Below are 14109 nucleotides of genomic sequence, written 5' to 3'. Positions count from 1 at the left end.
TTTATCATTTTAATTTATGCACTCTCTTACAATTGCATCAATTGGAGCCTGAAGACAGACAGCCATCCAGCAGATCAAGACTGTAGCAGTATTGTGATTTTCAGTGTCTCCATAAGGCAAGGCAAGGCAAACTTTATTTATATAGCACATTTCATACACAAGGAAAATACAATGTGCTTCACATAAAAAAGAAAAAATACATAAAATGACATTAAAAATGAAAGAAAGAAAGATATTGAGCAGTCACTCTCACACTGGTGACACCTCTGGTCAGCCAGTAGTCTAACCTGCTGGTAATGAAAGTGTGTATCAGCTTTTCTAAATTAGGTTTTGACATAAGACCCCGTACTTTGGTTATATTTTTAAGATGATAAAAGGCTGATCTTGTAATGGTATTGATATGTTTGTTAAAATTGAGGTCAGCATCCATAATAACACCAAGATTCCTAGCTTGGTCTTTACTCTTGAGAGACAGGGAGTCAAGGTGAGCCCTAATTGTCTGCCTCTTTTCCTTAGTAAGAATACATTGAATTATTCATAGATTTTCCTTTGTGATACATTTGGTACAAATATATCCAATATGTGTCCTACATCAAAGTTTATGCTTGCAGAACATAATCCCCTGATCAGACTATGTTATTTCTTTTACAGTCCAATGTGCCACCAGTGAGTCAATCAGATGAACTTCTGGCTTCTTGCACATCACAATATCAGCCTTCCAGGCTGTTGAAGGTGTTTGCTACTAAATGGTGTTTTGTGTTGTTCAACATTAAGTGATAGTGAGAAAATTCTGGGATATAACAGCTGAAATGTAACTCATGATTATGCCAATAGGTGGCAATATAGGGTGAGAAATAACCATAGGGAATAATAAGCAAAGCTCTGTGCTGTACAGGACCAACTGCAGAATTTTAACAGTATGTGTGTCTTGTGTCAGATACAGTATATTTTTTGGGGAAAAAATCTAATTTGATGTGATTGTGTAGAATTGCCAATTAGCTCTGATCCAAGGTTCAAGGTTCAACTTTATTTGTCCCAAATGGGCAATTGGTGTTGCAGCATGGCAACAACAAAACACAGACTACAAAAATAGAAAAATAGTGAAATGCTAAAATAATAAAATACTGTGCAGTGGCCCAGTGCAGTGGATGCATTCAAGGTAGTTATCATCATCATCATCATAATCATCATCATTATCATCATCATCATCATCATCATCATCATCATCATCATCAACGACAACAACACTGTCACCCTATCATCTCTTCATTCCTGAATTAAGTAGGGCAATAGCCCTAGGTATGGATGAATGTGTATACCTATTTATACCTAACCTGCATACCATGCAGAGCTTTTTCTATGGCAAAATTCCTTAATTCACTGACACTTAAAGATGGATAACATCTTGTTGCATTTATTTTATATCTTCCTCATGCCATTTCAATTAAAAATACCACTCAATAGTCTTACTTCACTGTTCAGGCAAAAACACATCTGTCAGTAATACAAACTGTCATAAGAATGAAACACTCCTTCATCCTTAATTGCAAATGTGGCTGTATAGACCGTCGTGGAATGCACATAAACTGCAGCCCATTATTTCAGCGAGTGCACAACAATCATGAAAACATCTCACTTTTCCAAGTGAATCCCATTACTATTCAACCATGTGCCATGGAGGGCCGAGTGTATGCAGGTTTTTATTCCAACCCAAGACTAGACCAGGAGATTTCACTGATTAACACCTTCAACCAGAGAAGAGGAACTAATCAGTGAAATCACTTGGTGCTGTCTTTGGTTGGAATGACAACCTGCATACACTTGGCCCCCAGTGGGACATAGTTGAATACTGAAGAGATGAGGTTCTTCTCTACTGAGGAAGCAGCTGGTTGGGGGAAGTGGGTCTGGTGTCACATGTTGTCTCCAACAAACTTGGAGTTGAGGTGGGAATGTAAATTGAGAGGCACAAGGACCCAGCATCCTCTGGGCTGCTCACCCTACAGGTTGCATTGGGATATTTGTCCACACACAACTACATTCCTGTGTTCAGAGTTAACATGGAGACACATTCGTTGGTACTTTGTGCATTGATTTTAGCACTATGTGCTTTTGTGAATTTGAATATAGTTTTTGCTGCAGAAGCTGATGGCAATTTAACAGGTGAGTTTTGTTCTGAATGATGCATGTCTGCTTCATTGAAATGGTAACTTTGTTTGAAAGTCTGCTGTTTTGTTTTGCTCATAGTATTCATTTGATAATAGGCTAGTTGGCTGTTTTCTACAGAAGAAAAACTCAGGTTTGATTAAATAACTTTTGTAACCTGTTGCCAGACACCTTCATTAACATGATGCAAGTTATGGCATGATCATCACATTGCTGCTCTCTTTCTCTTTCTGCCTCACTGCCTCTTTCCCTCAGTGATTCTCCCTAAACCAGGTCATTGCCCACGGCGTCTGAATGTGGTCCCCTCACACAGGGGGTGTGAGTGTGATGAAGACTGTCCTGCAGACCACAAATGTTGTGTCTTTGACTGTGGAGCCGTTTGTGTCCCTCCTGCTTTCAGTAAGAGCCTAGTGTTTATTTTATTAAAGTGAGCAGCTTTGTTAGGGGTTCTCAGTTGGTTCTGCTGATGTTACTAATCTGTCATGGAAATCAAGCCTGTAGGGATTGCCTTCTGGAAAGTGCATTGAAGGGCAACAGAAAGGGTCCCTTCCAGTCAAAATCCAGGGTCTGTGTATATTTTCGCTTTAGCTCTCTCTATATATCTTGATCCCTCTGGTGTTTCTGATCTCTTTCCCTAAAGCCAAGCCAGGAGTGTGTCCTCGCAGGCGTTGGGGCTCGGGGATGTGTGCTGAATACTGCTCCAATGACAGCGACTGCCCAAACAATGAGAAATGCTGCCACAATGGATGTGGACACGAGTGCATTGCACCATACACAGGTTAGACATGGGACAAAAATCTCACAATACTCCTCTTGTATTATTTGCTATGACTGAGCGGTCTTTAACTTCTGTATGATCTCTCAAGTGAGGATTGGGATTTCTCAGAAGTTTTTAATTACTGATATAAGTTCTGTTATTTTGTGCTAAGATCTTGTAACCCTGTCTCTCTCTCTCTCTCTCTCGGCTGTCTCAGTGAAGCCAGGTCGCTGCGCTCTGCCCCAGGGGACGCCCATGTGTGCCGAGTACTGCTACCATGACGGCCAGTGTCCCGGGGAGCAGAAGTGTTGCCGGACAACCTGTGGCCACGCCTGCAGTGAGCCTTGCTGATTGGACAACCAGCGATGACTGAGACTCATCTGCATTCTCCATCCGTTGATCCCAAGTGTGCTCTTGTTTGGTTTCTTTCATGTAATCAAACCCCGCAATGGGAAAATGGCATTTATCTTACTGTAATACCTTCTCAACACTCAAAAGTCCATGGTGACAAGTGCACACTTTGGCGCAATATTTTAAGCATTGGATTGCACAGTCAAAGACATTTTAAGCTTCATCCTTAAATGGATAAGAAATGTACTGTACTTTATATCGGATGCTTGTGGGTTTTGAAGGTATGGGGCGTTTTGTGTCAACTTTGTATTTCAACCAATAAAAATGTCTCCAGAACCTAGAAATATACTCTTGTGCATTTATGGCCTTGTTGGTTATGTGTCTTGAGTTTCACAGAGGTCCCTTTTATGGGCTTTTTAGGCATGAGCTTGGCTGCAATAACAAATGATGAAATATGCCAAGAATGGAAAGTGCTTACTGGCAGCAAACCAGACTCTGTTTTAAGATGTGGCCAAGAAAAACTGCTGCCTTAACATTTCAGCATTGTTGCACCATGTCCCCACATCTTCAAATGCGACATTCCTCACATCTTTCTATCTTTATAAGAGCTGAATTTCCTTTCTTTTTAAAGTGATAAAATTGCGTAATTGAAAAGCAAATCACAGACTTCTCTGTTAAAATAAATTGATGGTTATTTTATTGTGAATTCTTGGAGCTGTTGGTATGCATCCTTGAAAAACACAAACAGATTATGGGGACTGTGCTAGCAGTGTTATGCTCTTATACCTACTTGAGAAAAAAACATAGTTAACAGCTAACCAGACATGAGCATCACTGATGTGGAATGCAGCTTTTTTTTTTTTTCGTTGTTTTTGTTCCACACTAGTGCCAAACATGTGCAGGGGGGAGAAATTGCTGACTGGCCAAATACAGAGACTTCTGTGTTTGTTCTCTCTAGCTTGCCAGAAGTGGGGCCAAGTTTGTTTACATGAAAAGTAGGCACTCAGAGGGAAGTAATGTAGCTGCAGCTCTTCTGCATTTCAGAACAGTGTGCTTTTTTCCACAGATAATGATCTGAAGAAAACTACTGAAAGAGGTTGATTTTTAATCACTTTATTGAAAATACAATAATAAATATCCCAGTTCCCCCATACCTGTTCTTCACACATTCCCATACTGCTCACTATTGTAATAGCAAGTGAAACAGAGCGGCATTCTATGCAGATAAGCATAACAAAGGATAGTGTTATTCTTGGTTAAAAGTTATAAGAATGCATGGCACTCTTAACAATGTTTGATAGGTTTGAATTTCCTATAATACACGGTGAAACTGCATTGAACTGATGAGGAAATGTGTAAACAAAAAAAAAATTAAAGGCAATTATGGAGATCTGCAGATTATTGCATTCAACATTCAAGCATGCATTCAATAAGTTTGAGTGCAAAATAAATTAAATGGAATAGGTTAATAGGTGATTTGTCCATTTTTTTTATACAACAGATAGTTCCAGTCAAGTAATCTGATTACTCAGAAAGGTTCCAAACTCTTCTGAGAATTTCCATTAAAAAAAATTAGCTGTGCTTTCAGAAAAATAGAACCAACACTGTATTGTTAGTTTTTGTGGAAAACAGAAAATTTGTTAGCAATGTTTTTCCTCTACCGTAGACTATGTTAAAGGAAACTTGTTAGACAATAGACATGCATTGGTTACTGATGTATAAAAGCTACAATACCAGTGAGGGCATGTTTTACTGTGATTACAGGTAGCCCTCCACACTCTTGATGTTCCTTTACTGTCTGAGCCCTCAGGCTTTACAATGCTCTGTCTGAGGCAATATCAGTGTCATCTTTGTGGGAACCTAATTTTACCAGTTTTATCACAGTAACAAAATCCCCTTAGGAGCATTATAACTATATTATCATGTAAGAGAGTTATGGCTTCAAATGTACAAAACAGTGAACAACATCCACTTTGATGCAGTTACTACTGCCAGATACGGCACAGCTTTGGTTCCTTCTACTCAACAATAACAAAGCCCTTACGTTCCATCCATGTAGAAAAAAAAATACATTTTTTGCCCTTAGCGAGCAGGAAATTGTCCTGAATCCTTTAAACTCCCATGCTCTTCCTTTTAAAAACAAAAACCTTCAAGCTGACCGTTTTAAAAACATCCATAGCAGTGCTTGACCCAGTTCTTCCCTGAATATCACATATTTACCAGTGGTTTCACCAAAAGGCTAATTTCCTTTGCAAAAACAAAGCTAGTTGTCATTAGTTTCCAGGCTCAGAGTAGCGGTACTCCCCTCATCTTGCGGATGATGTTGGCTATCCGTTTGGCCAGTCCCGGGCTGGGCTCCTCTACCTGGAAGGTTCGGGTCAGCAGGTTGTAGAGGGACCCGTAGCCCACGGCGACCACAGTGCAGGTCAGGCAGATGACATTGTAAGGCATGCTGAAGTCTGGGGTTGGCAGGTTGACCAGCAGGGGCTCAGTGTAGACTCGCACAAAGTAACTGGACTCCTCTTTACAGGGGAAGCTGAAAGGAGATGTGATGGAGGACAGGCACAGTAAGGAAGCTGTCAGGGTTCAAATTCATTCTGTCTTCCATAGAAATGTGCTCCTCAACAGTGAGTCGGACAACACTTGAAAGAGTAGCAACAACAGGCCTAAAAAAGTGCTAAAAAAGTGCTAAAAAAGTGCTGTATACTCACAAGCTGCTGAAAAGTGGACGCTCCTGAGTGTCGTTTATGTTCATGGCAACAACACTCGGCACAAGAGCGCTGATGACAGAAGACCTGAGGGCGAAATGAACAGATTTCAGTCATTCTGAAAGTCAGAATGAAATGAAATGACTTTGCAATGACTTTTTCACCTTGACAGCTACTTCTCCACATCATAACATATACCTAACAACGAAATTGTTATCTTCTCATCTTCTTATATAAAAATCCCATTACTTCTACTTTCTGGAAGACAGTGTATTGTTCAGTGATTACTTCATGGTGTACATAAAAATTTCAACCCTGTCGGCCCCACCCATAATATAAAACCTGCAACTTCACAACTTTCAAAGTGAAATGAGTGGTAACATGGTATAGCGGTGCATTTATGTGTGTTCACCCCCAAAAACATTTCCTAAGACATCATGGTCGTGTCCTGGGCGCTGGAATTTATTAATTTTAAAGAATCTGGAAATTGTCACAGCCTAAGAATTAAGCGTAAAGCACTGAGTCACATTCTACGTTTGTTCTATGTTTCCATGTTTGTTCTGGTCCAACTCGCCAAATTTTGAACAGTCCCTCCTCACATTATGTCACTCCCAACACTCCCTGGAAATATACTGAATTATGAAAGTAAGAAACCACTGAAATGCAGTTTCCTTGTGACTTTAAACATTCTATAATCAAACATAATATATATTCTTTACACTGCATGCGAGGCAAGCACTCAAATAAAAACACCCAATCTCTCTGAAAATTGACCCCAGATGCGTACCCGACATAGAAGCCGTGGTTGGGGTCGGGGGTGTATTCAGTCCACTTGAGCAGCGCCCTCTCAAACTGCACCGTGACCTCGGTGACGGAGTTGGGAGGAAGCTGGACCAGCATCTCCAGCAGGTGGGGTCTCACACGGTCCTTAGACGGCTGGTAGTGGATGTAGCCTGGCAGGAGAGAAGTACAGAGACATGAGTGGCTTCACGTGCGGTGTATACACAGTTTTAATGTTTATTTTATCCGTGTTACTCTACAGCCCTTTGTAACTTTGAGAAGAAAAGTGCAATACAAATATAGTAACAATATATTATTGTTACTATTATTGTTTGAGCAAAACAAAAAGGTAGACTAAAAGGGTTAGACTAAAAAATCAAGACTAAAAACAACAAAAGAAAAGAAAACACCACAGCTTTCAAGATAGAAAATACAACTCATGTACTCCTCCTTGTGGTGAAAAGCAGCATTTACACAGAGATTAGATAAAACCGTAATGATCCCTGTGGGGAAACTGGGAAAGTATCTTACTACAGACATACACATACAGTATGTTTGATTCATACAACACAGTACCTGTATGTGTCTGTGTCCAGCCATTACCTTTCTGATTTAAAAACAAACAAACAAACAAAAAAACTGTTTTGAATCCCCAAGAAAAAATGAGAAGTTTGATGTTGGAAAATGAGATTCTATAACTCTAAAAGACTATGAGATGACATAAAAACAAAGCGAAAATATTATTATTTCCCCCAAATTCACTGGTGCATAGGTGCATCACTGTTAGAGTAGATTTTACTGTGAACACTTTCATTGTAGTTTCATTTGGATTTAGAATGCAAACTCTTCCTCTCTTTAAAGCAGCATATTTCATTGCCACTGCATATAGGAATTTGCAAGGCAATTATACTCATGAAGCTGTTGATGTTTTTTTACCCACAGTAAAAATAAGACCTTGGAAGGCAACAGGCAACACAAACTCTGACTTGATGTTGTAATTTTCAGGGGGAGATATTTGAAAAAGACTTCTCCTGATAGTGGTTTTGCTTGAACATTTTTTGGAAAAGTGACAGACAGCTCTACTACGCATTTATGTGTCCTCTACATGCACAGCACAAGCAGTGTCTGAAATTAACTTTTTGGCTCACCTGCCAATAGCTGGTAAACTAAAAGAATTCCAGAGTAAAAAATTGTAGCCGCACTGCCATAGTCACGATGCAGAATTCATTATTGCCTTACACCCACTGTCTTCTGCATCGGAGCAATGGGAGTGCGGCCACAATTTTTTTAATTTGAATCTTTGTTCCTTTGGGCCAGCACCCCATTAATATTGGTGTGCGTTTCAACTCATCTCCAAGAAACTAAAAAAAAAACTGCCCTGCCTAGAATATTTTTTACTGGCAAAATCAGGTACTTTGTTAACTTAGATTGCTTACTCGGATACAACAGATCAGGATTATAATTCTTCATAAAGTGCAACATAATTCAAAGCACGAGAGCATTTTGAAGCGTTATGTTATCATCTCAGTATGCCAGGTGACCCTGACTGATTTATCCACCAAAGACAAATTCTGCCAGCATTTGGCGCTTTTGCAGGTGTTAATTTCAAACCCTGAGTGCAACTGTGTGCACACACACATCCTGTCTGCTTTCCAGGTGACTCACTGGGCTTGTTGTCCTTCCCCTTGCTGGTGACGGTGAGTGTGTGGATGTACAGGCGCAGGTACCAGGGCACCGTGTCCAGCAGCAGCACAGGGAAAGCCCTGTAGGGGTGGTGGTTGTACATCAGAGTGTGAATCTCTCCTGTCTGCAGCCCGTACCCCGCCACATAGCGCTCACTGTGGAGGAGGGGGCGGAGCATATCACCTGTGGGGAGGAGAGAGGGAGGGGGGTGAACAAGGTGGTCAACTATCTGGATAACTTCTCCACATAGACAAGAAGTCTGAAAACAAAACATTTCTAATGGTTTAACTCAAAAAGTACATTTCAGTGGAAAAAACGCATACCCAGCAGGTGCAGACAGGAGGCTTTTATAATACTTCCACTTACAGAAAATCCAAGTCACACACTGTTCTCTTCCCCTTTAGTTCCGTGCTTTAGTTATCTCACCACATGTTTTCTGCTACATGGCCTTCGTCAGGGTGATTTAACTCAAAAAGTACAGAGTTGACAAAGAATATGACGCACGAAAGACTAAATCTGTGCTCCATTTGCAAACCAAAAAGCTAGTCTAGTTTTCTTCCTGTCTTCATTGTAAATGGCTGTTCTTGAACATTTTCCATCCTAATTTTTGCCAACTTTTAAAAAGGGGCATTAAGTAATCTATGATTTGGGTGGGAGTCAATGACATGCCAATGGGTGGGGAGTTTTTGTTCCAAAACAGAGTGCGGGCCAGAAAGTGAATTTTGAAAGCCAGAAATCTGGCTATCAATCAAGCTAGTGAAGAAATCGTTGAGTCATTGATATTGATCACAAATTCATTGATATTGAACACCCCTTTCAAGCTCTATCACACCCACGCAGATATATTGTGGTCATTTTGTCATTTACAGTCTTACTCATCGCACCCTTAATTAAGACTATGTCTGCTAGAGCTTGAATTGGGCCCAAAAATTAAAGGGCGGACCGACCTGAGCCCACATTGATCTAACCAACAGACACATTAGCAGCATTTTGAAAGCCCAAGCCTGACTAGAACCCGATTTTTACTGAGCGCACGCTGCGACTGTCACCATCTGCCCCGAATGCTGACACACAGGCTGAAACCATAAAGCTTACTGGACTGAACTGGAGCAAAACTACAAGCATATTAGCAGCTGTTTGGAGAAAAAATACTGCTGTATTAAATTCAAGGTACAAATGAAAGAGCCGAGCCGAACCGAACCGAACCCTCAGGCTCGGGCCCGGTCCCGTCAGACTCAGGGTGTAGATTACAAACTGTGTAATGTATACCATGGCACACAAAGCTGTGTGATTGTCACTCACCATCATTGGATTTCCAGCGCAGCAGCATGTTGAGGGAGCGCGTTGAGCCAAAGGTGGCTTGTTGGGTCAGATCGTAAACAGAATAGGTCCGTCTGTCGCCCAGCACCACAGCCTGGCTCAGCAGGGGGGTGGCCGGGCTCAGCTCAAACTGCTCCCCCTGCAAAATCACATGCATATTCTCTCAGTCTAAACTGTTACAGATCTCTATACACACTGTTGAAGATGCTTTACAGAAAACGCTCAAGTTCTTAATCCATTATATCTGCTTTAAAACCGTTTAAGCGTCTTTGTTCTCTTGGAAAGTGAGGAGTAGAGAATGACAGGAAAGCAGAAAGAGAGGGGATGACATGCAAGATCTTCATAAAATAGACTTGAACCTTGCAACATATATTGTAGCAAGCAGGTGGTTTTAACTGCAGTCTGCTAAACCCCGCCTTGATTTTACTTTGACTAGTCCTCCTTTACTTATTTCTGTGAAGTTTGCATTAAAGAGCAGAAAGGTAGTGTATGCACATCCAAAAAAGTAGGCCAGGTGCTTGGTATTAAACCATGAATCCATAAAAAAAAGACAACTACCCGCATGTTGCTGCTGCAGTTAAACACCAAGGGAGCATCTTTCCAGTGTGCGGGTACGTCTTTCTTTTTTAAAGTTTGCATTTAGGGAATTCTTTTTTTTTTTTTTGGGGGGGGGGGGCTATCTTCCACTCTGACAGACAGTCAGAGTGGAAGATAGCGCAGTATAAAGGAAAGCTAATGAAATCGAACCTGGGGATTGTCTGTGACGTCGATGTAGATTTTACTGGAGGAGGCCAGCGGACAGGCTTCAGTCAGTGTCCGAGAGAACATCTTGAACAGAGACCACTCTGCAGGAAGAAACAGAGTCCTCAAACACAACCAACCCAAATCAATGATGCTGAATACGGAAATTATTAACTTGAATCTATGGGAGATGAAGCCTGAAGAAGCCCTTGGTGCTTTTTGCTCACCTCGTTTGCCCTGTCCGGAGGTGTGCAGGTCAAACACCACATTCAGTGTCTGTCTGAGCTCCCATGATGTGTCTTTGCACTGCCAGTCCTGACACACAGGCCTGATGTGCAGCGCCTGGGAGTGGAAGCTGCTGTGGAAGAGTTTCTCTGACTTCATCAGGACAGCCAGACCGGCCTGAAAGTGCGAGATGGTCACATAAAACAGGATTCATTACAAAGAGAATATACATGTCCATAAAGAAAACATTTTTAAATATGATTTTTAAAGGTGTTTCTGCTATATTTGATAGTGTGCTGTAAAGAGAGACACAAATGATGGGAGAGACATGCGTTACATGCCTTATCCCAAACAGACATTCACCTTGGAGCCACAGGGCAGCAGTTTCTTCCAGGGGGTCAGATTTTCAGTGCACACAATCTCACGTGGCAGGGTGGCATAGCGAAGGAAGCGGTGGTCGGTCACTTCATGGAAAACACAAAATAATCCATCAATATGTAACGCAATGCAACCTGGACATTAACAGTAGTAGCTCCATGCTGCAGCAGCTTTACGTAACCGATCACGCAATTAGCTTTTACAACAGCTGATCACTGGAAAGCCTTATAAAGTACTCTGGTTCTGGAAATGTGAGTACTGAACAAAGCCAAAGGAGCCTTACCATTGCCTAAACCCAGTGGCTTGAAGGAGGCACTGGGCTGAACAGTGTTGGTGGAGTCAATGAAGTTGAGAGAGGCGCAGAAGATCCCAGACAAAACGTTAGTCAGCTCTTTCCATGTTCCATCCACGCTAAAAAAAAGGGTACAAAAATGGTTCAGTGTATACAAACAGACATATTAAAATGCCTGACAAAGCACATAGTTACAGTACTACTGCAAAATATGCAGAGACTGCAGATTACATTTAAACCCCATTCTGGGATTTGGGAGAGTTATTTATGCTTTGTTTCCTACAAGGCTAGAGATGGGGAATAAGCCTTTCGCAGCATTTTCATTTCTTCATAATAACAAAAAAAGGGTATATTATCCCAATGTTTTCATGCACATATAAACACGCCTTTGTCAGCTTCAAAATACATTAAAGATCAGTTGACTATTGCAGTTCTTATATCATCTCTGTCATCTCTTTCTGTTTATAAAATAAAACTATTTCTTTACTTTATGTTTTTAATTTCTGTGGTTTAGGGTTAGAATATAGATTCGGCCTACAAGATATTATAACACCTTTAACATCTCCATTGAAGACTGATGACTGACCGTCGGTGCAAAATGGCGGCTCTAGAAAGACGCCCTTGCTCTTTGATTCTGAGGGACTGACACCAAACAGATCGCTGAAGCATTTTCTGCTATCAAACTCCATTGTAGCTGTGCTGTAAATATCTGGACGTGATGTCACCTTGTCTATGTTTGTCCAGTTATCCACAGGAATAAGAAAAATACACCAATGGACCCAGAAATGCAAGATACATCACCAACATCAGTTTTTTTTAACAGTGTTTAAGTGTTTCATGGTGCATTTTCCTTTAAGTTCCCACATGGAAGGCAGGACATTCATTTCACCTTTGAAGCTCTGGGCAGCGGCCTGTACTCACTCAGTGACGGTGTCCTGGAACCAGACCCAGAGTTCGGCCCCGGGGGGCGACGGCAGGAAGGGCTGCCCCCACTGCATGGTCCTCCAGTAGCCCTGGGTGAAGGAGATGTGCAGCTCCCGCACCGAGAACTTGGAGATCACCTGGCCCAGAGACTTGGGGAACAGCCGGTAGTGGGAGACTGGGAAGTATAACACAACAACATGCATTTTAAAGTTTGATATAATGGTGAATACTAGGGCTGCAACTAACGATTATTTTCATTGTCGATTAATCTGTCGATTATTTTCTCGATTAATCGATTAGTTGTTTGGTCTATAAAATGTCAGAAAATGGTGAAAAATGTCGATCAGTGTTTCCCAAAGCCCAAGATGACGTCCTCAAATGTCTCGTTTTGTCCACAACCCAAAGATATTCAGTTTACTGTCATAGAGGAGTAAAGAAACCAGAAAATATTCACATTTAAGAAGCTGGAATCAGAGAATTTTGTCTTATTTTTCTTTAAAAATTACTCAAACCGATTAATCGATTATCAAAATAGTTGGCGATTAATTTAATAGTTGACGACTAATTGACTAATCGATTAATCGTTGCAGCTCTAGTGAATACATTTCCTGTCTAACAATGTGAATATGGATTAACAACAGATAATACTGGGTAATCCTGGAATTACAGGTCTATTCTATATTATAATCTATTACCAGTGCCTATGTCTGTGAAGTGTGGTGGTTAAAGAGGTTGATTGAACTATCTTTCTCCCTCATTACTTATACATGAATAGACACTTTAATCCCATACAATCATCAATAACTGCGTGATGCATGCATGCAGGAACAAAAGCCTGCTTCCAGTTGCAAATAACCAAGGAATTGAGGATACGGGTGTCTAGATACATTCTAGCATCAGGTGAATAGGCTTACTGTGTTTTTGACAAATGCTGTATCATGTTTAATCACGGTCAACAGCAGCTTTAGTACCTTTGTTTCCTCCCATGAAGTCTGTATCCCACAGGGTGCGGAACTGGAAGCTGGCGTAAATATCGTCTGAATGCAGCGGCCTGATAACCAACTCTTCCTGAAAATCGTCTTTAGACTGTGGTACTGGTGGGCTGACCACGGTTTCAGGATCAGAGGCGGCCTGGCTGTCGCTTGGAGCATCATCGGGAGTCGCTGCTTCAACCTCGGTTGCTTCCCATCGCTTCTCCTCCACCAACGGTTCTTCGGGCGTCTCCTCCCCGGTGTCGGCGGCTGTTTGTGGGTCGCTTGTAAGCACAGTTTGCGGGTTGTTGACCGCGGTACCATCAGGTTCACTAACAGGGGTTGTTTCCTGAACGTCTGCGACAATAAACACTGACAAACAACAAAGAATAAACACCAGCGCCGGGAAGTTGCACCTGTGCGCTGCCATTTTTTCCTCCTTCCTACGACGACCCTCCACTTCCGTATTGGCGCGTCATACGTCCAGCCGACCAATGGGCTTCATCCGTATGGAGAATTGTCGCACTGAACTGAATCTGCTTTGTTTTAAGCACAGATTTTCCTCATCTAGACAATTTACAAGCCAGCGTTTAACGCGAAAGCAGCAGCATAACATAATATTTTAGTGTCGCTTTCCTTGCACTGGGTTGGATTTGGGGATTTCATATAGGACATTTAACAATATGCCGACTTAGACCACATTTTTGCACATAATAACTGGCAAGCATATATATTTTTCTAAGCAAACAAAGATAGATTATAAGCACCTAGTCTAGTTAGGAAAATTTTAGGGAGATCTGGGAGAAAAAATAGTAA

General features: G+C 41.4%; 2 protein-coding genes across 6 annotated transcripts; one reads left to right on the top strand and one right to left on the bottom strand.

The window, feature by feature from the left end:
* Nucleotides 1-2015: 2015 nt before the first annotated feature.
* Nucleotides 2016-3625, top strand: wfdc2 (WAP four-disulfide core domain 2). Its single transcript, XM_071516325.1, has 4 exons — nucleotides 2016-2160; nucleotides 2419-2562; nucleotides 2804-2941; nucleotides 3138-3625. The coding sequence occupies exons 1-4, from the start codon at nucleotides 2058-2060 to the stop codon at nucleotides 3269-3271; spliced, it is 519 nt and encodes a 172-aa protein (XP_071372426.1). The 5' UTR covers nucleotides 2016-2057; the 3' UTR covers nucleotides 3272-3625.
* A 743-nt stretch (nucleotides 3626-4368) lies between these two features.
* Nucleotides 4369-13731, bottom strand: pigt (phosphatidylinositol glycan anchor biosynthesis, class T). 5 transcript variants are annotated; one of them, XM_071516312.1, is made up of 12 exons: nucleotides 13294-13731; nucleotides 12320-12497; nucleotides 11390-11517; nucleotides 11092-11192; nucleotides 10731-10905; nucleotides 10510-10607; nucleotides 9745-9901; nucleotides 8829-8834; nucleotides 8425-8625; nucleotides 6767-6932; nucleotides 5983-6066; nucleotides 4369-5807 (listed from the first exon to the last, which is right to left on the bottom strand). In XM_071516312.1, exons 1-12 carry the CDS (start codon nucleotides 13721-13723, stop codon nucleotides 5558-5560), a joined length of 1974 nt encoding a protein of 657 aa, XP_071372413.1. In that variant the 5' UTR covers nucleotides 13724-13731; the 3' UTR covers nucleotides 4369-5557. The 5 variants fall into 5 exon arrangements, with proteins under 5 accessions (XP_071372413.1, XP_071372412.1, XP_071372415.1 ...); XM_071516311.1 differs by lacking the exon at nucleotides 8829-8834; XM_071516314.1 differs by lacking the exon at nucleotides 11390-11517 and having other exon boundaries at nucleotides 11092-11191; nucleotides 12359-12497.
* Between the last annotated feature and the right edge of the window lie 378 nt (nucleotides 13732-14109).

The sequence above is a fragment of the Centroberyx affinis genome, unplaced genomic scaffold (assembly GCF_046629955.1).
Source record: "Centroberyx affinis isolate AG114_WGS23_722 - 3 ecotype Tasmania unplaced genomic scaffold, CSIRO-AGI_Caff_v1 ptg000398l_1, whole genome shotgun sequence".
Taxonomy (NCBI): Eukaryota; Metazoa; Chordata; class Actinopteri; order Beryciformes; family Berycidae; genus Centroberyx; species Centroberyx affinis.
Note: the sequence above shows the minus strand (reverse complement) of the source record. Positions and strands in the feature narration are given on the sequence as shown.

Excerpts from the sequence above, each read along its gene's own strand:
- wfdc2 (XM_071516325.1), top strand. The coding sequence starts at position 2,058 with ATGGAGACACATTCGTTGGTACTTTGTGCATTGATTTTAGCACTATGT. Across the intron at positions 2,563-2,803 it reads TTGTGTCCCTCCTGCTTTCA|CCAAGCCAGGAGTGTGTCCT; the intron begins GTAAGAGCCTAG and ends CTTTCCCTAAAG. Across the intron at positions 2,942-3,137 it reads GTGCATTGCACCATACACAG|TGAAGCCAGGTCGCTGCGCT; the intron begins GTTAGACATGGG and ends CGGCTGTCTCAG.
- pigt (XM_071516312.1), bottom strand. The coding sequence starts at position 13,723 with ATGGCAGCGCACAGGTGCAACTTCCCGGCGCTGGTGTTTATTCTTTGT. Across the intron at positions 11,193-11,389 it reads GCCACTGGGTTTAGGCAATG|TGACCGACCACCGCTTCCTT; the intron begins GTAAGGCTCCTT and ends TTTTCCATGAAG. Across the intron at positions 9,902-10,509 it reads ACGTCACAGACAATCCCCAG|GGGGAGCAGTTTGAGCTGAG; the intron begins GTTCGATTTCAT and ends GTGATTTTGCAG.